This window comes from Squalius cephalus (genome assembly GCF_949319135.1).
Source record: "Squalius cephalus genome assembly, chromosome: 3".
Lineage (NCBI taxonomy): Eukaryota > Metazoa > Chordata > Actinopteri > Cypriniformes > Leuciscidae > Squalius > Squalius cephalus.
This window is the reverse complement of record NC_137124.1, coordinates 56,548,671-56,573,097: the sequence shown is the minus strand read 5'-3', so window position 1 is coordinate 56,573,097 and position 24,427 is coordinate 56,548,671. Positions and strand designations below refer to the sequence as shown.

The 24,427-nt window shown below is 37.6% G+C and overlaps 1 protein-coding gene across 1 annotated transcript; it reads left to right on the top strand.

The window, feature by feature from the left end:
- The first annotated feature begins 10,463 nt into the window (after window positions 1-10,463).
- On the top strand, window positions 10,464-23,275 carry LOC307155494 (apoptosis regulator BAX). Its single transcript, XM_079866174.1, has 6 exons — window positions 10,464-10,819; window positions 13,574-13,622; window positions 14,236-14,397; window positions 16,789-16,921; window positions 18,924-19,028; window positions 22,493-23,275. The coding sequence occupies exons 1-6, from the start codon at window positions 10,753-10,755 to the stop codon at window positions 22,589-22,591; spliced, it is 615 nt and encodes a 204-aa protein (XP_079722300.1). The 5' UTR covers window positions 10,464-10,752; the 3' UTR covers window positions 22,592-23,275.
- The last annotated feature ends 1,152 nt before the right edge of the window (window positions 23,276-24,427 follow it).

The window sequence follows — 24,427 nt, the reverse complement described above, 5'->3', positions numbered from 1 at the left end:
AAATGTAGCCTACAGAAAGAGTGTATCTGTGTAAATGAGTGAAGGCTGGACTGCTAAAGAAACCCTCAGCCTGAGTGGGACGTCTCAGTCCATGGGAGACACTCATTTTCACTGGTCTGGAAGTACCTCCCAAGTCCCACCACAAAAAGATCATTAAACTGGTATACCATTTACCATCAAGGCTTGGTCTTTACAGTTCTCTGAAACACACAAAGTTGTTTCCTGGAAGAGTTTATTTTAGTTTATTTTATTTATTGATCATCATGTCGTTCCAAGCCTAAATTACTTTCTTTCTACTGTGGAACACAAAAGGAGAAAATTCAACAAAAGCACACAGTGATCACGAACTGTCATCATTTCCCCTTCCTCTAAATGTTCATGCTAGGTTTGACATCAATAAAGCCTTCAGTTCATATACAAGGTTAGAGACAAAAAAACACACACAAAAAACAGAAACACTGGCCAATATAGTGTTGGGTTTTACTCCTATATGCTTGGGCTGGTGGCCAATTTTCACTAATTTCACATTTCATCAGTAAGAGTAGAGTGTGAAGGTTGCGATAGAACAGCTGTACATGACATATTGGAAACCACACAGCATTATGTGAGACATATCAAAGTTTAAAAGAATATAAAGTGATGGTGTGCGTCTCGCTGGCTCATCTGTGACCAGGATTGTAACTCTTTGTGGTGTATCGAAAGCCACGGTACCAGGGTAAAACCGGCATACCTCCACGAAGGTCGAATCACATCCAGCAGAAGTAACTGTCGACGCAAGAGGAAGCTGAAGCTGTCTGAAAGGGATGTTCTTACTAGCCCAGTTTGTATCATAAAACCACAGCTCACTGCAGAGTTAAATGTGCACCTCGACTCTCGTTTCCATCAAAACTGTTTGACAGGAGCTCGACAGGGTCAATGTTCATGGTCAAGCTGCTATAGTCAAACCTTCGGTCACTCATGCCAATGCCAAACGTCGGCTCTGTTGATTCCCAGAGTGAAGCACGACGGTGGACCAGTGATGGCTTGGGTTTGATGGATGCGTCATTGGAAAGGACTACCGAACCCTTCTGGTGGACCATGTGCACCTAATGTTTCAAACATTGTACCCATGCACCATTAAACACAGCAAGACTGTTGACCAGGGGTGTAACGGTACACCGAAGTCACGGTTCAATACGTACCCTGGTTTTGGGGTCACGGTTCAATAGGAGTTCGGTATAAACATTCCCATTTCAAGGACACGTATATTTCATCACTGGACAGTAGAGAGATTTCCACGACACAAATCGCCATAATGCCAAATGATTTTGTCTCATTATAACAGTGGAACTTAAAATACTCCTACATTTATGGTCATACAGATAAGAGTAAGACATCATTTGAAACTGTAAAGAACTTTAAAAAACTCACAATAAAATCAAAACATTGTGCTTTTGTAAAATAAAGAAAACAAACAGAATACCGCTTTCTCAGTGTAAACTCTGTGTATAGGCAACTAGCAAGCTTTTGCGTGCCATTTTAACTCTTGTTTTGGGTTGGTGTGTAGATCATCTCTTCTTCTTCTGCTCTTTTTCCTGTTTTGGCGGTTAGCAAATAGCATTGCATTACCGCTCACGCCCCCTTCTGGATTGGAGTGTGGATCGCCTGTGACTGACTGTATTCATCGTCTGACTGTACGCATCAAACCGTGACCTCTGTACGGTGACGGTTCGGAGCGAATACATGTACCGTTAAGGCCAATTTAAACTTCTGCGTCGGGTGCGCGCGGTAGGTACGGCGTAGCATACGCATAGACGTGTATCATACGTCGTACCCTTCGCCGTACCCTGACACGCACCTCCTCAAAAATGTAACTACATGTGGCGACGACGCGGACCGCAAGATCTTTGATTGGTCGGCTTGGTAGCATCGTATTTCCTCCTACGCATACGTGTTCTTCTGCATCACCCATCATTTTTAAATTCGGTTCAACCGTCAACAGGTTCACGGGTCGCACGTACCATCTCCTCCGACACCTTCTCTCGTTTCTGCCTTTTAATTTTAGTAATTTCACTAAAATTAACTGTTTTTCCACCTCAATAAGCTCCAACTCCAACATCCGCTCTCTTTCAGTCGCTTAGTAGCCTAAACTCAAAACAGCCGCGAGGAATCTAAACACAGTGGAACATTAAAACCCGCCCCCGCCAACTAGCGTTTTGGCGGTGTAACTGCAGAGCAACACAGACATTACGCAGAAGTATAATCACGACGGCGTCGCCTACGTGCGTAGCCTACGACGTACACTACGGCGTCCACTTGACGCAGAAGTATAAATTGGCCTTTACACTCCTACTGTTGACAGAATGGTTTGATGAACATGAAAGTCAATGTGGCAAGGGGGGCGTGGTTCAGTGAGTTCTGTGACGGGAGAGAGAAAGGAGACGAGCGTTGCGTAAGTGGGTCAAGTGCAAATGACAAACACCTGTGTCTCGTTTCAGTAATTGGCGTGAAGAGACCGGATAAAAGCCACCAGGGAGATGTGAAGCGGCAGAGAGGGACTGCCTGAGACTGGTGAGCGAAAACCAGTGGAAAGAGTTGGACTGTTTTAAAGCTCTGAAGAGCGCTGGTGGAAAGAGTTATTGACTGTTTTGAGAAGCGTAGCCTATTTTGTGATCTAGCCTACTGTTACTTAAATAAAATCACGAGTCTCAGACAAGCCGACCCCGTCTTCTTCCTTCACCTTTTCAACGAATCTTACTACAGTCAAGTTGAACATCTCCCATTACCTGCACAGTCACCAAATCTTAATATTATCGAGCCACTTTGGGTTGATTTGGAGGAGCGAGTCAGAATCACGTGACCTGGCCACTGTTCCGGAAGAGGAACGGCTCTGGCCACTGTGCAGGACTTGTATCTGTCATTTAATAGGGTCAAAGCTAAACTCTGCAGGGCTGAGAGTATTGTGGTCTATAACCAGGTGTTTCAGTTTCATTGTCCAACCTCTGTATGTCTCATACAAAATATAACATGCAAAATGAGAAAAAGTTCCTTTCCATTCCAATAAATGTCATGTTAGAATTTCCAGATGGTGAGAAACAACAAAAAGCTTAGGCTACATCACAAGTGTTTGTCATTCTACGTATCAACAAAAGTCAATTTCAACGAACCCACGCTAGGGCCACTGTTTTAAAATGTAAAAGGTTTAGATGTCACTTTCAGTGACAGCTTGATGCGACTGGCTCTGACAGTATACAAACTTTATCTTGCACTCTGACCAAGCCAAAAACAACATGATTTTGTTTTTGTCTGTACAAGTGATGCTATATTTAAACTTCTAATCCTGTTCTCACAGTAAATGACAAACATTTGTGGTCAGAATCTCTGCTGCATGATGCAGCATTAGATAAAGCCGGGAAGCTGATGATGTTTTAGAAAAAAAAAAAATCTTTCCACTGGGAATTCAGCAACAACATGGTCGCAAAGCTCCACCACCATTTCCCGTTTGTCAGAAACTTTGTCCTGACCTTTGAGCCCAAATGGGTTCAATCTAACCCCATGTTTATTTCCGCCCGTTAAAACACAGAGACTCAAACATTTGGCTTAGCTTCTTTGAGCCCAGAATAACCGGACAACTAAATATATCTTTTATACTCACATTCAACCAAAAAATTGTATTTTGAGGGATGCTTGCCCATTCAAAACTTGCTGTTACAAGGGTAATAGGTGATTGCTTACTGTACCGAGTCAAACGTTTCTGATGTTCTAGTCTCTAGAACGCATTCTAATGTATTTCTGCAAATCATGAGTCTAAGTAACCTAAAAAGTAATAACCTAAACGTAAATCTTTTTCTATTTTAAGCTTCTGGTGTCACTTACCAACTAGATGTTCTTCCAACTAGTGTTTTCATTTTCGGGCTTTAACATGAGACTCCTAAGCTTCTAATATTGAGAGTTTTATGTTCACCATAAAGGAACTGCAGTCCTCAGAGGCACTCTTTATAGTCAAGATATGTCAGTTATGTATGAAAAGAGAGAAACTGAGAGACACAGGAGACATTAAAGTAGAAGTATGGGATATTGGCTTCCCAAATGAGCGGGATGATTTAGAATTTTATACCACGGCTCTCAGGAATAGTACTTGAATCTGAATTGGTCAATATCATGACCTAGCAGTCTGATATTTCTAATAGTCACATGACAGTGATGTCGTGAAGAATCGGGTCTGCCCTAAAGGCCCAGACACATCATAGTAGCCCGAAATCATAGTGATGAAGGATGACTTTGTGGCCTCATGTCTGGGCCAAAATGTTGCACTTACACACTGTAATAAAGACCAGCCAATGGCCAACTAACGCCTACGTGCTTTGTGTATAGCTGTGAAAATTGTGAAAATAGCCTCAGGGGACTTACAGTAGTGGCCAAAAATCCACATCTTCACTCTTAATTGCAGTATAATTAAAAAATAGTTAAAGATTTTGTGAGCATATTGCGTAGTTGTGCTTGGAGTCAATCATTTTATTTTTGATTATGATGTCTGACGAAATTGTGCGGACATCATTTTGGGCCAGAAAGAAATTATGAACACATGCAAAAAACAAGAGAGAACCAACAAAATATTAATAACTGATTATGTTGTAGTCAATGTATGCTTTTTATTTTTCCTGTTTGCCTGTGATTTTATGCCAAATAATTTTCTCAGACAAATACCTTAACCAAGTTTAGTGTTTTGTTCTTCACTCATATTTAAAATATTAAAAAATATAAAATATTTCCCTCATATTTGAAAACAAATATCCCGTCCCTTGCACCAGGCATTCTTTGTATAAGTGCAATAATGTAAACATGACTTGTTCTGCACTAATCCACTGTACAATCTGTGATGTTACAAATGTATTGAAGAACATTCCTTTGTGAGAAAAAAGTATCAAACTTCTGATTATTTATACAAGTGAAGATTCTGTGAACTGAGAATGAGATCTCAGAAAGTGATAGTGGTAATGCACTCTCCATGGGAAATATATGTCCATTACTCACCCCAATCTAAAACAGTTCCATTAACAAGTTCCCATACACTGACCACTTCCTCTTATCCCCATATTTCCTGTCACAATTCTCAGCTTAAATTAAAACAGGCTGGTGGATCAGCTTGCAATCCATCCCCAAACAGTCAAAGTGAAGGCTTGTCACGCAGCCTAGTTGTTCTTAGGATGGTCGGAATATTTTCTCACAGGCTCAGTCAAGTCAAGTAAACTGAGGGTCATTTGGAGACTCCAGGTCATTTGAAAATGAAGGATCTACACCAAGAACAAAGAGAAACATCCTTTCCATTAACTGTCCAAAACATCCCCTCCCATAAATCTCAGGGACTGTGATGACCAACAGCATCGTTTGGCTCAAGGCAGTGTGTATGTGTGTGTGTGTGTGATGGTAACAGTTATGGTTATGGCAATGCTGAGGACTGGCCGTCGTGGGACTAAGTCTGGAATTTTTGTAGGGAGAGCTTGTACATCCTGTGTGCTGGGGAGGATGTTTTCCTCTTAGTGAAGTCACAGAAAAACACTCCAATAATGGACATCATTGATCTAACTGCCCTCTTATTCAATTAATCTTTTTTTTTTTTTATGTTCTATTCCTGTATTATGGATGTATATATAAATTCCACAAAGTATATTTAAAAAGTTCCTCACGTTTGTTAATTGCTTTCTGAAATATGAATGGATGCTTGTGCAGGTCAGATCTTCCACAATGCAGTGTGTTCACACTTGGCAGGTTTAATTCAATTTAAACAAACTCTGGTGTGATTGTTCTGTTAAAGCAACACAAAGTAACATTTTTTACCTTAAAATAATGTTTCCAAAATGGTTTCAGTGGTTCATCAAGTCGTAACGGGGTGAAAGGCACTTCTGGATTCGCTTTGCAGCCCTATATCTGCCATAACCGCAACATGCAAGTTTGCCAAACCGGGTCGTGTTTCTGTAGTTCGAATGAGACATAAGAAAACTGCAAATTTGACTTGCTTTACGTCAAGCGTTACAGTAGTCATTATTTAGTTTTTCTTCGTTTCTGATGTCGCAATACATCATACTTTCATGAAATCATGCAACATACTCTACCCTTTCTGTGGACATCGTTCATTCCAAAGCCCGTGCTGGATAAACAGCGAGCGTGCGTGCGACGGTAGGCAAAATTATTTACGACAGCGATAATGGACAATTCCGCTTCCAACCTGTAGGGCGACCGAAGAGGAAAAGTTCCTTAGTGTTGCTTTAATGCGTTTCAGTTGAATAAGAGTGAACGCTGCCATCTGAACCCAGGTCGCATCAAACAAGCGGACCGAGACGTTGAAAAGAAGAGTCTTGATCCGCATCCAAACAAACTCTGGTGTGGTTCGACTGAAATATGAACACAACACGGACCAAAGACATCTAAACGAACCAAAAACAGGACATGATGTCACAAAATGCAACGCTAAAAAGGACAGAGTGCTAAAGCATAAAGTTTTTTTCTCTCATCATAGTCGTGATATTGCCCATCACAGTTCGGTTCAGGCATCAGAAGCGCGTCTCCTCGCAGCAGATCTTCGTTTGTGTGTGTGACGGAGAGATTCCTGCCGCTGTTTTGACTCCTTTACTCATTTTATAAACTATGTCCGGTTCATTTTTCCCCCATGTTTAATCATGTAAAGCTGCTGCGTTAAGCAATCTATTGTATAAAGTGCTATATAAATAAGTGTGATGTGACTTGACTGATGTGTCGAATTGCAGAGCTGGTGCAAACATCCACATCGCTATGATCTGATGCTTTCTGAACTGCTGTTTTCTCACCGCTGTCATTTTCATTGTGTGTTTATTTTGTTATTGAGAGGAAAGCGCACTGCACATATTCATCTAAACGTCGCTGTGGGCCGGGGCCGAGAACCGTGGGAAGGGAGTGAGTGTTACTGAGCATCACCTGTGCGCCACACCGGTCTCGAGTCCCACGGAGGAGCTCCGGAAGGATAAAAGGAGGAGTGAGGACAGTGCAAAACGAAAGAAGACCAGGCCTGGACCTTATGTTATTTTGTTTTAGTTTATGTGGCAAAACAATCCATAAAATCCCCAAAAATTATATCCATGAACGAAGAACGAAAAATAACTTTGATGCGAGAATATGAGTGTGTTTTGCAAACATCTTCCGTTTCACCGAGAACCCGTGTTTCGTTCTTAAATGAAGCAGTTTTTTAAACAAATTGTGTGAATGAATGACTCGTTGAAAAAGCACGTCCGCGATACTTGCATCAAAACTGAAAGTATAAGTTGCTTATATGAACAGACAGTTTTCCTCACGGACAACTGGAGTGATAGAAAGGTCTCAGTCATGTTGGACTGTATAGCCTACGTCTATAAAATCTAATTAATATCTATAAAAGATATTAGCAGATAATAAGATATAGGCACTGCGAGCATTTTTACTGACAAATTTCAATGTAATAATATGTGACATGGGTCAATTTTTTGAAATTGAGATTTATACATAATCTGAAAACTGAATACATAAGCTTTTCATTGATGTGTTTGTTAGGATATGACAATATTTGGCCGAGATACGACTATTGAAAATCTGGAATCTGAGGGTGCAAAAAAAAATCTAAACATTCAGAAAATCTCCTTTAAAGTTGTTCATTTATGTTGGCGATTGTGCTGCATTCACTCACAAAAATAAATGTGTAATATATTTATGGTAGGAAATTAACAAAACATCTTCATGGAACATGATCTTTACTTAATATCCTAATGATTTTTGGCATTAAAGAAAAATCAATAATTTTGATCCACACTGTTGGCTATTGCCACAAATACACCCGTGCGACTTGTGACTGGTTTTGTGATCCAGGGTCACATATATAAATAAAATAAAATAAAATAAAATTCATTGCATTAATAGTACTTGAATTTTAATGTATTGTATTTTCAGGGTCTGAAATTGTACAATTAAGCTGTGAATAGACCTATTTTAATTCAAAATATTTCACACACATTTTTACATAATCATTTTCAGGTTTGGGAGTCAAAAAAGGTTAAAAAACACGCTTGCTGTTCAAAAAACACACTTTCAATAACATTCACCATGAAATGTAGACATCTGACATTTACAGGTCACTACCATGTCTGCAGAAGAACTAAACCCATATTTTACGTGATTGCCATAAAACTAGACAAGGCTAGAATAAGTACATATTAAATGTTACAAATAAAAAACAAAGCTGACCATGAGATAAGTGGCCAGTCTAAATGAAAGGTGATGTTCTTACAGCACACAAGCTGTGGGAAGGCTGGATTCTTTTCCTTCAGTACTATCATCTTTCTTTTGTGGTGGTAATCTTGCGGTTAGACACACCTATCCAGGCCTCTACTCAAACTGAGTGCATTGGTTTGGCTAAGCCTGAAGCCTAATGAATCTATAGTGGGAAGGGCTGGGTTTGTTCAAAAAGGACCTGGAGGTTTATTATGAGAGTGCTGGTCCTGTTGAGGTGAGGAAGAAATTGTCATGACATTGGATGAATTATTATTCCAAAGTGGAAAGCGGCTGTCTTACTTTCTGTAATGTTAAGGGAAAGTGGGAACTGGCTCTCACAAAAAAAAAAAAAAAACCACATGCAATTTGGCAACAATACATGCATATATGTTTTAATGGACCTATCTATCCCTTTGCTCAGATTGCTAAATGATATAGGCTTATTTTTAGAAAACTGACACTAATGCTCCCTTTACTCAGTCTGATAGTGACATCTGGTGGTGCATAATGTTCGTCACAGTCTATAGACTCTAATAGCAGATCACATTTTAAAAACATTCACTGTTTCAGAAGAGGAAACATGTGGGTGGTCCAGCATTGGCTACTTGAGCAAAATATACAGGGGATTAATAAAGATGAATCTCCAACCAACCAACCAAAATAAATAAATAAATAAATAAAAAAGATGGATGGATGGATGGATGGATGATAGATAGATAGATAGATCTCACACCCTCTATGATTTTTTTTAATGAATGAATGCATAAATAAATAAATAAATAAGATGGATGGATGGATGATAGATAGATAGATAGACCCCCACACTCTATGAATTTTTAAAATAAAGTTGTTTTAAAGACTCAGTTGTGTTACCTATGCTTAAAAAACCAAACATGCAATAGGACAGCACACTATTATTCATATTCCCTTGCATAATTGTATCTGTAGCATAGACCCTTTCCAAAAAATTAGAATATCATGGAAAAGTTTATTTATTTCCATAATTCCATTCAAAACATTAAACTTCCATAGATTATAGATTCAGGGCCCACAACTTAAACGATTTCAAGTATTTAGTTTTATTTGTACATAATTTGGGCTTCCAGCTCATAAAACCCACGAAAACAGGATTTCAAAAAATTAGAATATTACATGAAATCACACAGTAATTACACAGTGATACCATGGTCATTGAACCAGGTTTTGGTTCTTTTGGCAGTGTGGGCAGGTGCAAATCCTGCTGGAAAATGAAGGAAGCATGAAGTGCTCTGAAAATGTCTTGGTAGACGGTTGCGTTGACTCTGGATTTAATAAAGCACAGTGGACCAAAGAATGGAGAGGCACACAATCCAAGATGCTTGAAGTCCAGTGTGAAGTTTCCACAGTCTGTGTTGGTTTGGGGAGCCATGTCATCGGCTGGTGTTGGTCCACTGTGCTGTCCACTCAACGCAGCCGTCTACCAGGACATTTCCAGAGCACTTCATGCTTCCTTCAGCAGACAAGCTTTATGGAGATGCTGACTTCATTTTCCAGCAGGATTTGCACCTGCCCACACTGCCAAAATAACCAAAACCTGGTTCAATGACCATGGTATCACTGTGTAATTACTGTGTGATTTCATGTAATATTCTAATTTTTTGAAATCCTGTTTTCGTGGGTTTTATGAGCTGGAAGCCCAAATTATGTACAAATAAACAACTAAATACTTGAAATCGTTTAAGTTGTGGGCCCTGAATATAATCTATGGAAGTTTAACGTTTTGAATGGAATTATGGAAATAAATAAACTTTTCCATGATATTCAAATTTTTTGGAAAGGGTCTGTGTATGTTTTTTGTAGCCTATATGTATATTTTGTGTAGTATATTGTGTGCACGTTGTCTTGTCATATGTGTAGCCTATATTGTGATTTATCTTTGTAATTTTAATATATTTATTTAGATTTTTTTTTTTCTTTCGGTTTACTGGAAGCTTCAGCAAGACATTGAACATCATTCTGATTCTAATAAAACTACCCTGTTTATTTTCAGTGGGCTTTATAGTAAAGATGCCATAATGTTCATAATGAGAAAATACAACTTACACAATTGAGTGATTAGACAGAATTACACCATCTTGATTGATGTGTAACACAATTAATATAACGGGAAGAATGCTTGTCGTTTAGTATTGGCACAAGCTCACATTATCGCATTATTATCAGCATCTCCATTTCCGCGTTGTTTCCACGGCTTTAACGCGTTCCTATGGATTGGTGGAGCTCTTCTTAAAAAGCCTTTCGACCACTTTTTAAAAACTTTATATCATGTTTTTATCATTCTAATGGTAATCCCGAAGAGGACTTATAACCACAAGCGTCGATAACGCGACTAGATTATGTTGTGTTTGGTTGGAAACTGTGAATTTAGCGGATTCAGACATTGTTAGGGTGCTCCGGCTAACGTAGTTAGCTAAGCTATTAACTTAGTTGAGCCGGGCGGTGTTTGCGCTGAATAAAACCATGGCCGGTGCCAACAATGGTGAGAGGACAGACGAAAACGAGCTGAAGGGGGCAACAGGTGGTGAAGGTAAGACCAGGTACAACTTTTAAACGAATTAGAGTGAGTTTTGTGAACTAGCCATCCATTTTCAGCTCTTTGAACTAGACGTGACGTCACAGTTTCTTCGACGGTGACTTGACTAGAACTGAAGACTCTGAATCTTAATAAGGATAAATATATATTCCGTTGATAATATATGGTGATTTTCAGTTTAATGAGTTCATTGTATTTCGTGTTTAGCCTTTAATCCGCTTCTGGCGTTTCGTTTAAATTATTATGGAACTTCCTATTTAGATTTATGTTTTTATTACCAATCAGATTATGAGCAATAAACATAATGAGCAAGAAATAGAAAACTATCGCTTGCATATTAAAATATAATTCATTTTCTTTTATGGAACTTCCTCTGATGTCATAATTACATTACCTAAATAGTGTCTGACGTATATCGGGGCGTGTTGGGGTTTTTCTGGCCTGTCAAAATAGTGATGTTTTCAATCTATTCGCTTTTCATTTGTGCAGTGACCCTCCTTTTTTACACCATTACTGGGTCAATGTTTTGACCAGGCTTAGAGTGAATATAAATCTGATTATCATCTGCATAGATGTGATAATTAAGCCTGAGTGACCTTAAGAGCAATCCAAGAGGAAATAGGGCCTATTATATAAATGCTAAAAAGTAAGGGGCCTAAAATTGAACCCTGAGGGACACCAGTAGGAACAGAGACAATCTCAGACCCGAAACCACAAACTGACAGCGATCATCAGAGAGATAAGATCTAAACCAGGCGAAAACAGTCTCAGAGACACCAAAGACGGTTGAGTAAGAGGGTGTGATTATAGTTATTTGATTTATTTTTTGGTTCTCAAGCAGGGGGTCTTAGCAAACATTCAAGATGACTTACACAAATGCAAGACAAAACAAGCATTAAAATAAGCAATTTTTTAAATTTTAATTCAACACTTCAACAAATGCTTTTTTTCCCCCCTATTAAAAATTAACATCAAATAAAAGAACCAGGATTTCCACTGTCTAGAAATAAGCCTAGACCTTCTAGACTTTGGAAACATAATGTAAAAAATAAATAAATCCTATAACACCAGTGTGCTGTTTTGTAAAAAAAAATAAATCTAGTTATGTCAAGCTTTAAAATATTTTATTTGGTAAATCATGAACGACTGGAAAAGTCTTATGGCCTCAAACAGGTTGAGAACCACTGGTCTAATATGTTCTTGTCTCGTCACATTAGATATGAATTACATAAATCACGTAAATAAAAGCCTATATTTTCTATTTAAAAATAGGTTGTTTTCTGCCAGTTGTTTAACATTTCTATTGTAAAACAGTTTACATGTGACTATCCTCACACTTTCTCACTTTTAAAACTTAAGTGCGCCTTCTTTGATTTGATCGTCTCAAGCACAAGGAAGACAACCCTATACATTTATTTTTTTAACAACTAACAGAGCGGTGCGTATGAAGTGCAATTTGGCCATATGTAATAGCAGGGTACTTGTGTCACTCAATGGTGACCCTGCACTAAAGCCCTGTTTACACCTGATATTAAAGATTCATTTTAGTCGATCGGGTCCTCCCAATAAACCCTCCCATAGACTCTCCCCTCGAAGAAATCAGGACAGAAGTGGTTAAAGTGGACAAAAGAGACGGATTAAAACAACAGTTGTAAACGGGAATGTGTCTCCCTCGTCTACTTGTGATCCGATCGACCAAAACGCATCTTAATACCAGGAGTAAACAGGGACAAAGAGACTCTAGAAATACTGTTGAGGCATAAGCATTTTACCCAAAAAAACAGATCTTGTCAAAAATTAATTTGCTCACTCGGTCTAACCAATCAGATTCTCCTTCACATCTCGTACCCGAATGTTTTTGGCTCATCCTATAGTGAAGATTATTTTCGAATTAAAGGTGAATGATGAATGAATGTTGTAGTCTCAGAATTAAAGGTGAATAATGCAACATAACTCCAGCAGGGGTCACTCATACTTCATTATATAAATATTAAACAGTTACTTTTTGCTGAAATTCATAACTGCAGCAACACACAATACTGATGTAATAATGTCACAGGTGTGTGTGATTGTAGAGTAAGGCTCAACCAATCAGAATCAAGGACCGGAACTATCTGTTTTATAATGGGTCTTTAGACATTAAACTATAAAAAAAATATTAAAATATAGATGGATTGAGATAAATAAACAATACATCTAACATTACGTTAATTTGGTAGAAACAATAGTCCAGTACTATAGTAAATTTTAGGAAGATTGATCATATTTTGAGGTCTGTAGCATCTAAGATCGTTCAAGTCCTTTGCGAACAAAACACCCACTACAATAAATTCACATTCAGACACTTTAATGACATTCAGACACTAATGACATCAAGCATAAGGGTCAATATGGCTATTCTTTAAATTAAAATGTATGTTTTAAAGCTATTTGAGATGAGATTTGACCTCCAAACTTTAAAACAAGATGTTTACAAGACGACAGGAAGTGAGAATGTACATTTGGCATTAGGGAACTCTGGCTACACCACAAACCTTCTCATAAACATGTGGCACGACCAGCCAGTATCAAAAAAAGGAAGTTGGGAGGTCAGGGTTCACCACATTTATAATTCCATCTCACCCCATTATCACGCCCAGGAATACAAAGATTGCTGCCTGTACTTTGACCTTGTTTCCTTTTGATCATACTCCAGTGTTATGAAGATTATTGTTCACGTGAACTCAATTTATTATGCTTTATTTGCAGATGTGGTGGATGATGTAATCCTTGAGCAGGGTGCTGTTCTGCTAAGAGGGTAAACTCATGTAATCCTCAATTTCATATAGGCCATATACAGTCGCCACCAAAAATGATTCAGACACCAGATATCATTTTTGATATTGTTTTTTAATAGTGGCTGCAGGACACTATAGTTCATGTATGTAAGCGAGGAAAGCAAAATACAGTAAACTGTGACATATTATACCCAAAAATTCTTCATACAGTGACTATCAGTAAAATTTATACAAAATTGGGACCAAAAATTATTCAGACACTTAAACCTGAACATTTTTTGCAGAAATGTTTTTTTCTTTAATTGCTAATGTGACCTTTTTACAGCACAGACTGAACAAAATGAAGCATTGCTTGATAATTGTTTGAGCTAAATCGGTATTATCTAATTGTGTAGTTAAATTACAGCTGACAGATATTCAACATAATTAATTTATGAGACAGTCTAACAGAAGTATGAACAAAAACCAGTGAAATATCAACTCATATACATATAAACTGTGATAATGTGAGAAATGTTGAAGGTGTCTGAATACATTTTGGTTTGACTGTATATGTTATATGTTATATGGTCATGGTCATGTGAATGAATGCATCTCTCTCACTGTTACTGCGCTTTGGTTTTTCACATCTAGGTATATTGTTGAGCGAGTTACTGTAGATGATCCATCTATGCATGTGAGCCATGAGGATCTGGGAGGAAGACCTCAGGAGGGAGATGATCCTCAAATCAAAGAGGTTGTAGGTCAACTTTTGAAGATAGCCGATGACCTTAACCAGAATGCTGAGCTTCGACAGTACGTTTTTCATTTTGTTTCAGCTCTTTTTGTGAATATATGAGGTTTTGTGAGGTTTCACAATTTAAGTGTTTAATCCAGTGGTTATCAAAGCTCATCAAAAGCCTGTCCTATGATTCCTGTCCTGGCTAATATAACCACATGATTTTTATTGTCGTATTAAACATTGCAACAGACATTTATAATGCAGTTTATCTTTTGGCATGTTCTGCTGTAATTATGACAAAGCAGTTTGTTTTCAAACTTCTTTTGATTAACAGAAACTGGCTTTAATATATGAAGTTAAACAATTATATTTTGGATTCCAGAGTTTTTATGAACAGTTCTTTACTAAAGTAATAGCTGTTGATAATTCTTCAAAGGGATAGTTTACCCTAAAATGAAAATTAAGTCATATATTACTCTGGTGTTCTATTGCTATATGCCCTTCTTTCTTTTATGGACCACAAAAAACAAAAATGTATATATAATTTAACAAAAACACAGACACTTTTTTTGTGATTTCTAGACATTGTCGCGCTTTTTTAAATCTTGTTTTTTCACAAACTTGTGTGCTTTTTCTGGGCGAGACGGTGTGAACTGCGGCGCTAATAGTCATTGGCTAGTTCAGTTATAATGACTACCCATAGTAATATTAGTACTCTTACACACACAGCATTTTCTCTTAAAAGAGACCATTCTGAGAATTTTTCAGTTTTATATGGAAGTTTGTTTCCAAAAATGACAAAAGGTAATTGCGTTTTTTTTTATCTCACAATTCTGTAAATGGCAGAGCCATAGAGTAGTTAAACTTGGCCCGGAAATTTCTGCTGTATCTTTTTTTTTGTGAAATAGAAACTGAAATAGTAAGTATGACCTCTTAAGGTTAAACCAATAGTTTCGATTTTGCTTAAAAGATGCACTCATTAAAGGAGAACTCCAGTCAATTTTAACATTGAGCTCATTTTTTTTGTAAATTTGGAGTGCTGTCAGTACAGAGAACAACGACAAAAATCGGTGTTGTCTACACCGTGTTATCATCTTTTTAAAATTTGCACCCTGTTGACTTCAATGGGGCAAGTTTTAAACCTGCTTTTAACCTCTTAACATCTTTGATGTGTCATTACAAGTGCCCAGCCATGTGAGTGATTCCTTCAGAGTGAACACGGGTGAATCTGACTGCAGTAGATGTGAAAGATATTAATAAAAATGATGTTATTTCAGCCAGCGCACATACCTGTATTTACATCCTGTTTTCGGTCGAAGCCCACAGTAGTCGATTGTCGAGTTCGGGCGCATGATCGTACTATGCGCGTGAACTCGACAATCGACTACTTTGGACTTCGACCGAAAACAGGATGTAAATACAGGTATGTGCGCTGGCTGAAATAACATCATTTTTATTCATATCTTGCACATCTACTGCAGTCAGATTGACCCGTGTTCACTCTGAAGGAATCACTCACATGACCTGTGCACTTGTAATGACACATCAAGGATGTTAAGAGGCTAAAAGCAGGTTTAAAACTTGCCCCATTGAAGTCAACAGGGTGCAAATTTTAAAAAGAGGATAACACGGTGTAGGCAACACCGATTTTTGTCGTTGTTCTCTGTACTGACAGCACTACAAAAAAATGAGCTCAATGTTAAAATTGACCGGAGTTCTCCTTTAATTCTGCGACTTAAGCCGACGCCTAAAGGCATGGATGCAAAAGCAAACATTTTCAGTTACATACTTTTGTAGAAATGCTGTATTTACAGCCAGCTATGATTCATTTATTCCTTACAGTATGTTATCAGGATAAGAGGAAAAGGTATTTGACTGGTCATGTGATCTTGAACATCTGAAATGGCTTCTATTAGGTGTTTTCATCTCATGTGGGTGTAGATCATTTAAAAAAAAAAAATCAAAAGTACAATTTTCTTTAAGAGTGAAACCATTTAATGAGGAACAAAAGACTGAATGACGGCACTTTAAAGATTGCAGAAATCTGTGAATGTTTTAGGATAGTCATAAAAGTTACAGAAGCCATCATACACACCAATCTTTTAGCAACATTCGTCTGAATGTAGAACATTGAAATTTTTCGGGGTTTTTTTAATGCTTAATTTATGTTTTCTTTTCAGGGAAAATCTTTTTCCTGGGAATTTCAGCAGACAAGCTTTATTTATTTTTTGCACTGCACTTAATCCTTGTTTTACATATTTCAAAACCTGACTACCTATTGGTTACTAAACCAGGATGAAGAATGAACAGTGTGCAATATAGAACAAGATAACAATCCTTTGTCATAACCAAATGATTTTCATTTGATTCCTCCATTTACCATATGGATGGTGTTTTATTAAAAAAAAGTATGGTAGTAGAGTTTGGGAACCCCATAACATACAGTACACCTCTTTTCCCCTCAGTCTCATCAGCACTGTTCAAGCAAACTGCGCTCAGGATGTGTTCATGACGGTGGCCAGGAGCATCTTTGATGATGGCATCAACTGGGGACGCGTGGTGGCTCTGTTTCACCTCGCGTATAGGCTCATTTACATGGTAAAACTCTCATTTGGCCTTTTATTTCAAAACGCCATTGTGGTATACATGATTTATTTAGTTAATTTTTAAATATTTTAATTGAGAATGTGAAACAATTAACTCACCAAAGTGTCAATGGCATTGAATTATTAATTAAGAAAAGGAAATAATAATAAAAAAACTCCATCACTGCATTCTTCATGATTTATTAAAGGGATAGTTCACCCAAAAAATGAAACTTCATTTACTCACCCTCACGTCGTTCCAAACCCGTAAGACTTTGCCAATCTTCAAAAAACAAATGAAAATATTTTTCATTAAATCGGAGAGATTTCTGTCCCTCCATTGAAAGTCTGTTCACCCAAAACTCTGACGGTTCAAAGCTTTCATGAAGAGATCGTAAAATAAATCCATATGAATTTTGAATGGTTTAATCCAAGTCTTTTAAAGAGACATGATTGCGTAATATGAACCGATTTAATTTCGGCTTTTATTCATGTATAAACATTGATCAGTGAATGTGCATAGAGCGGATGCACAACCGTAGTTGTTTGATGCGTGAGAACCAATGAGGTTCATTCTCATGTTACACAGCAAATTTGAGCATCCACAAGAACCAATGTTAGACAAATATTAATTACGCCTGTTTCACACATACTCTGTTTGCAGTGCGTATGCGGCGCGTATTATTTTTTCCGCACCCATGTGAAGAGGTTCTAGCTTTCACACTGCACGCGGATGCGGTCCGTCAATGCGTTCCAGGTGCGCCGTATTAAAATGACAGTGTATGGTTCGTGGTCAAAAAGATCACAGATTGACATGAAAATGCAGTAATCTCAACATAAATGCATTTAATTAAATTATACTATATTTTTCACTGTCATTTTTTTAATTTTTCTTTTTTTATGTAAGCACGGGCTTAAGCAAGGAAAACTACAAATTACCTCAACAGCACTACGTAATGGATATTACTCGTTTCTTCGTGGAGGTGGACAACCGGTTCTTCGTGAATTTTTGTTGTATAAAGATTTAAATACAAAAGAAAAGGTATGAGAGACGGCTGTTTCTGTCAATTGTATGTTTTAATCTGAAATTGAGATATTAACATAAGTACAATTAAATGTTTTGCCACTTGCTTGAGCAACTTAATATATAAATCTAGATATAATACATTGAATAATATGTTTTATTTATTTATTTATCGAGTTTAAACGTGAATACGACTGTGAAAGAGTGTAGACCGTAACTACTGTGTACAAATAGAATCGCAATGCTGACAACTTTTTACATTTTTTTTATAAAAGATCCTGATAATAAAAATAGTCATTTGAAATAAAAACAAATAGTGAATAACTGTTGTGTTTGTGGTACAGCCGCGGATCAGTTTCGCAATGCAAACACAGCATATGTGACTACACCAAATTGCTATAAATTGATCAAAGCCTTATAGATTTCTTAATCCTCAATATCACCACATAACAAATTAATAACTCCAACCTACAACTCCTGAAAGTATAGCCAGCTTTACCTGCATAAATAGGTTCATTCTAATGCTACACAGCACGTTTGAGCTTCCACAAGAACCAATGAGGTTCATTTTCACGCATCAAGCAAGCATGCTTGAGCTTCCGTTAACCATATTTTAGGGCTTCTATGTATGTTCGCTGATCAGTGTATGATATTAAAAACCTTAATTAAATCCGTTCATCATATAAAGCATTTGTGTTTCTTCAGAAGACTTGGATTAAACCACTTGATTAATATGGATATATTTTACAATCGTCAGTGTTTTGGGTGAATAGACTTAAAATGAAGGGACAGAAATATCTCAGATTTCCTTAAAAATATCTTTATTTGTATTTCAAAGAGGAGCAAAAGTCTTATGGGTTTGGAACAATATGAGAGTGAATAATTGAATTATAAACAATAATTTGTTTTTGTGAACTAACCCTTTAAGGATGGCTCTACTTTTTTCGATAATACAGATGTATAAAAACCTGATTACTTTTCATTCCTCTAGGCCCTGACTCAGAACCACTTTGAAATTATCAAGAGGATCATTAGCTGGGTTTTACAGTTTATGAAGGAAAACATTTCTGCCTGGATCAGACAGCAAGGAGGATGGGTAAGTTGCGGTTTTTGTATGTGTTGTCTGGCCACCCATGTGGAGCCACACAGGTCGAGCCAGACATGGGCCACCCCACACACACACACACACACACACACACACACACACTGGAAGTACATGAGCACAAACCCAGACACATCCCGTCTAGGAATACCCAGACACACAAACCCACTGACCCAGAATGGCACACGGCTAGATAGTAATGATCTGATTCTTACACCTCTTTATCTTGAAAATATATATCAAGAATGCCTATTTTTGCACTTCATCTCTCATACATCAGTAAGATGTGGTTTGCATGTGCTCTGCAGAGCCTCCACTGGGCTGGCTGCATTTCCCGGGGCCACTCAAGTTTAATAGCACACATATGATCATAAAGGAAGCAGAATGTGGGGTGCTGGGTTTAGACTTCAAACACTCGGGAGTCATGGAGCGTACTGTGGCCCTGAGAAACTGCCATATACTAAACATGTGACAATATTTACAGTGCACCAAGCAGCATGAGCCTGAAGAATGCAAACCCAGTGAGGGAGGAGACGTGACGCTTGTGTGCTTGACCCTCATTATTAGGGATTTGAGGAGGATCAGGCACCTGCTGTTTAGTGTTTCTGAGATTGAACTGCAGGGAAATATGCCACCAATATTACAATTCAATCAGTGTAGTAACACATCTACTTAATTACTGACATTATTATTTTTTGACTATAGCCAGTGGAGGAGTTTTTTGTTCATTGCCACCAGGCTTGCACATTAGGGAACTAAAAATATAATGTACTATGTACAACGTGTGATGTGTAAGTATAATGCTGTGACGCTCAATTTAACCCCTTAGCCTGAAATTTTAACCCTGTCATTTATATGCATCATTTATCTATGGCACCAAATTGCTATAAATTGATCCAAGCATTAAATATTTCATAATCCTCAATATCACCACATAACAAATTAATAAGTCCAACCTACAACTCCTGAAAGTATATCCAGCTTTACCTGCATAAATACAGAACACTTACTTAAAGTGATATATGCTATATATTATAACAAATCTCAACTGCTTGATTGCTTATATTGTTGCATAATTTATACTATTATCGGCCAGCGATATGTTTCAAGTGGGATATATAGTAAATCCAGCTTTACCAGCATACATACAGTACACTCACATAAAGCAATATAAACTACATAGCAAATCTCAGAGTAATAACTGCTAATCGATTTGAGATTGCAATTAATATCAGATTATTATTGCTCTTTTACACAAACAACAGAAAGCCATTCTTTTTTAAATCACGTTATCATGCTGTATGTAATTGGCGTACACTTTTCTCCATTATATATGCGGTTCATTCAGTCAGAAGCTTTCTCCACAACCTAATTTCTCTGAAGTGCTGCTGAAGTACATGGCATATGAGCACTACACTATCTTTGATCCCATGTTGTCTCCGAGGTGTACGCACATGTGCACTGGTTGTGACACGCTAAAATATAGGCCTATAGATTGAAATGTGTATATGTATTTAAATTGAATGAAAGATATAGAATGGACTGCATGGATGCATAATTGTTACTAGAAGGTTAATGTAACAGAATAGATAAAGGTGAAGTATGTAAGATTTTTCTTATTTTTAAAACCCAGTTAATTGTTCATTGACTACTATTAGTATGCCATTCATTGGTTTATCTCCCTCAAAAGTGTAAAAATTGAGTCTCCCAGGCACCATCGAATCATTGAGAGCGGTCCACTCAGATCTGTCAATCACTTTCCAGCTTAACCTATAGCGTGAGTTGGGGGTGTGGCTTCTGTAGCAGGCGGAGCCAGAGGGCGTTTGATGGTTACATGTTCAAGACAAACAGATTTAAGACCCCATTTACACCTGGTACTATCATCCATTTCAAATCACAAGTGGATAAAGCTAAATACTGGCATAATTATGTTCCAATATTAACGTGATTGGATCACATGATGCTTTCAAGAGGCAGTCGAAAACGCATGTGACAACACTGGAACCTTAATCCTGATGTGTCCCACTGATGTGTGTAGTCTTGTGCAAGACAAAATTTGCTGCATTTAGACCTTCAAAGATTAAACGGGTTATGAACATGTCAAAGCAAACGGTGCATTGTGATGCTACGTGCTACACTGGACGCTTCAATACCATCATGCACCCATTCAGAAAGACAAATGTTCCAGTTTCTAATGTTTACTTTGTGTCCAGTGTAGGCAGACTCAAACTGGTGTGGCACGTGTCGTCATGTCAAAAATGCGCTGGTGACGATTAGGGGTTGAACGACTTTAGATTATTTTAAGTCGACATTTTGTACAAATAATCCTGAACCTCGATCTGAGACTCGAACACGGGTTTCCTTGTGCACAGCTATGGCGTATGACACAGCGCTCCTACATAACAGCTTATTTTAATCACTTCTTTTGTGTTTGGATTGTTATATTTCTCACAGATTTCTGCTTGTTCAGTAAAACAGTAAAAATATGAATGCAGCATTAGTGAGAGAGCGATTGCGTGTGAATTAATTCTTCCTGGCCGCGTCTCTCTACTAATAGTGAAGCTGTGGGTTTTAGTTACTAAGAAATATATGCTAGAACTTTTCAGTTTCTAAGCTATTTTATTGATAAATCACAGAACAGTGTTGACTACATTTCTGCGCTACTGAATGTTTGTATGTGCGTGTGATGTGTGAGCTTCTGTCTGTGTGTGTGTGTATGTATGTGTTTGTGTTACAATGCAGCAGTGCATTAGTTTAGAACAACGATTAACTTGCGTGTACACTAAGCTGTTTAAAACATGCATTCACCCGATAAATATTGAGCATCCAGATGGTATAATCAAACATATCTTGTGGAGCGCTCTCAGAGTATGCATTTATTTTTCATGTTAACTGATGGAAACAGAGCGTAAAAGTGGACTTCAAAGATTTCTTATGCTGTTGCGCCCTCTATAGGCCACGATCAGCAAATAGTCGACATAAGCTTAAAGCGTCATGGGAGAGCATTGAAGTCGACTGCAACCCCTAATGCAGATACGTTGGATGGGTTTATTATAAGTGAGATGCCCACAAGCACAGTGCTCGTATATACAATTACTTACTCATGACACATAGCGACACAATTGAAAGTTTTATTGAAAGTAGTCTACATTCACCTGTTGAGACATCCTTCACAAGCACTCGTAAGATCTGTGTTCGCATTATGCGCTAAATGGGCGTTTGTAAAATATGCTGTATTTTTGTAATACCTAGCATCACAGAAACTACATACTTCACCTTTATATTCATTACAAATCCCATCCCTTAATAGAAGTCATTATTCACAAGTGTCACTCTCTAATCTCTTTAGCACTTCGATATCCATGCAAAAAAAATTCTCAATTTGATGGATGTCATTGAAGGTGTTGTTGTGTTCATATGCAGTGTGTATCTAATGCTTTCTCTGGCCTGTGTTGCAGGAGGGCATTTTCCGCAGCGTGTCAAGATGGCGCACCGTGTCATGCATCGCTGCAGTGGCGTTCATTGTAGCTGCTGTTTACTGGAAAAGAACTCGCTAAGATAAAAGTGAAAGTCTCGTGCCTGATTCTTAATTCTCACAAATGTGGGAACTCATATCAAAAGCAATATGTCTAAGTGGTGCTATCAAGTGGACCAATCATGCTTCATATAGCCTTGCTATGGTTAAAGACTTAAACGGAAACAGCCACTTCGACAGACACTGTAGCCTTTTATTGTGATTTTATGTTTTTTATTCCCTGTCTGCTGTTGTACTCTCTATATTTTTCTTTTTCGGTTGAGTCAAGGAACATCTTTCGCCTTGATTTATTTATTTAAAGGGATGTGTTGCTCTACTGTGTTGGTTTTTAAGATACTGCACTTTTTCTCCACCAGTGCCTTTTTACTTTTCTGGCTCAGGTATCAAATTTTTAATGTGCCACAAAACATACCAGCCCTACCTCAGATCAGCTACATATGAGACCACCTGTTTACCAAATCATTGTCTTTATAAGTATATCATTAGGAATACGGGGAACAGGGCTGAAAAACAGGTAGAATTTAATGTTTTAAGAACGCTAAGCCTGTAATATGCATTTTATGTGATCTAAATGATTGAAAGGTTTATAGCATTTTTTTGTTAAATACGGTTAATGTGGACATTTCTAGCACACCTTGAAATAAATATGATGATGAATTACCGAGATATGTCTATGTATATTTTTTCATATAAATTCCTTGCTGGTAATGCACGTTGTATTGTTTCTCTTTACCAAACCTTGTGTTTTTTTTAACATGTACCATGGGAATGCCGTGGTATTCTTTGAAATGTATTCAGAACCACGTTATCTAACATGTTTATAAGATACCATCATTTAAAATGACAAATTGACAGCAAAATGACAAAAAAATTTACAAAAATTTACATGAAAACAAACTATAAAAATAAAAGCTAATTCACAATATTAAAGGGGTAGTATAATGCCCTTTTCACAAGATGTAAAATAAATATCTGATGTCCCCAGAGTGTGTATGTGACGTTTTAGCTCAAAATACCCCACAAAGCATGTTAAAGTTGTCACTTTTTGAGGGTGAGCAAAAACGCACCGTTTTTTGTGTCTGTCCCTTTAAATACAAATGAGCTGCTGCTCCCGGCACAGGAGGCGGAGCTACAAGAGCTCCTGTGTTTGTGTGTTAGCAGCTCCGATTACCTCACACACACATATGCACTGAAAATTTCAAAAACTTTTAGCCTTTTATGTTCAAACCGGAGACAATGATGGAGAGACTCAAGAAGAGGAGACAACATGTAGAAGCAACAGGACGTTTCTGAATGGTTAGTTGATGAATTTATGTAGCTTATTTGTAATTTTCTAGTCATTGATTAGCATATATTCTGTCATGTTAATCTATAAATCGTGTTCAGGGGATGGGGTTTATGTAAATGTTAGGGTTAGTGACCTCACTAACCCGTGAAGAATCTCATTGTAGTCCCGACCAGTCGTTTGTAGTCCTTAAAAAGCAAATATCTCTTTAAAAGCAAATATCTCCCTTTGCTTTGAACTTTGAGCGTCGTAACTTTGCAGATGTTGTTTATGCTCAAACAGCAACATTACACACTAACTAAAGTTAAAAAAGTGAAATCATAATCAACCACCCCTTTAATAAAAACTAAAATAACACTGCAATGTATAAGTAGTGTCACAGTACTCTCAAATGACCACTAAAGGCTTTGGCTGTGTCTCAAATCACACACTGTCTTGAGTTAGGTGCTTTTTTTTTTTTTTTTTACAAGTAATTACTTCAAGCACTAAAAAAGTATGTTCTGTATAGTATGAATGTAATCTGGATTCGGCATGTTGTCATTATCATGTGACCTACCAGCGCTAGTTGCGTCG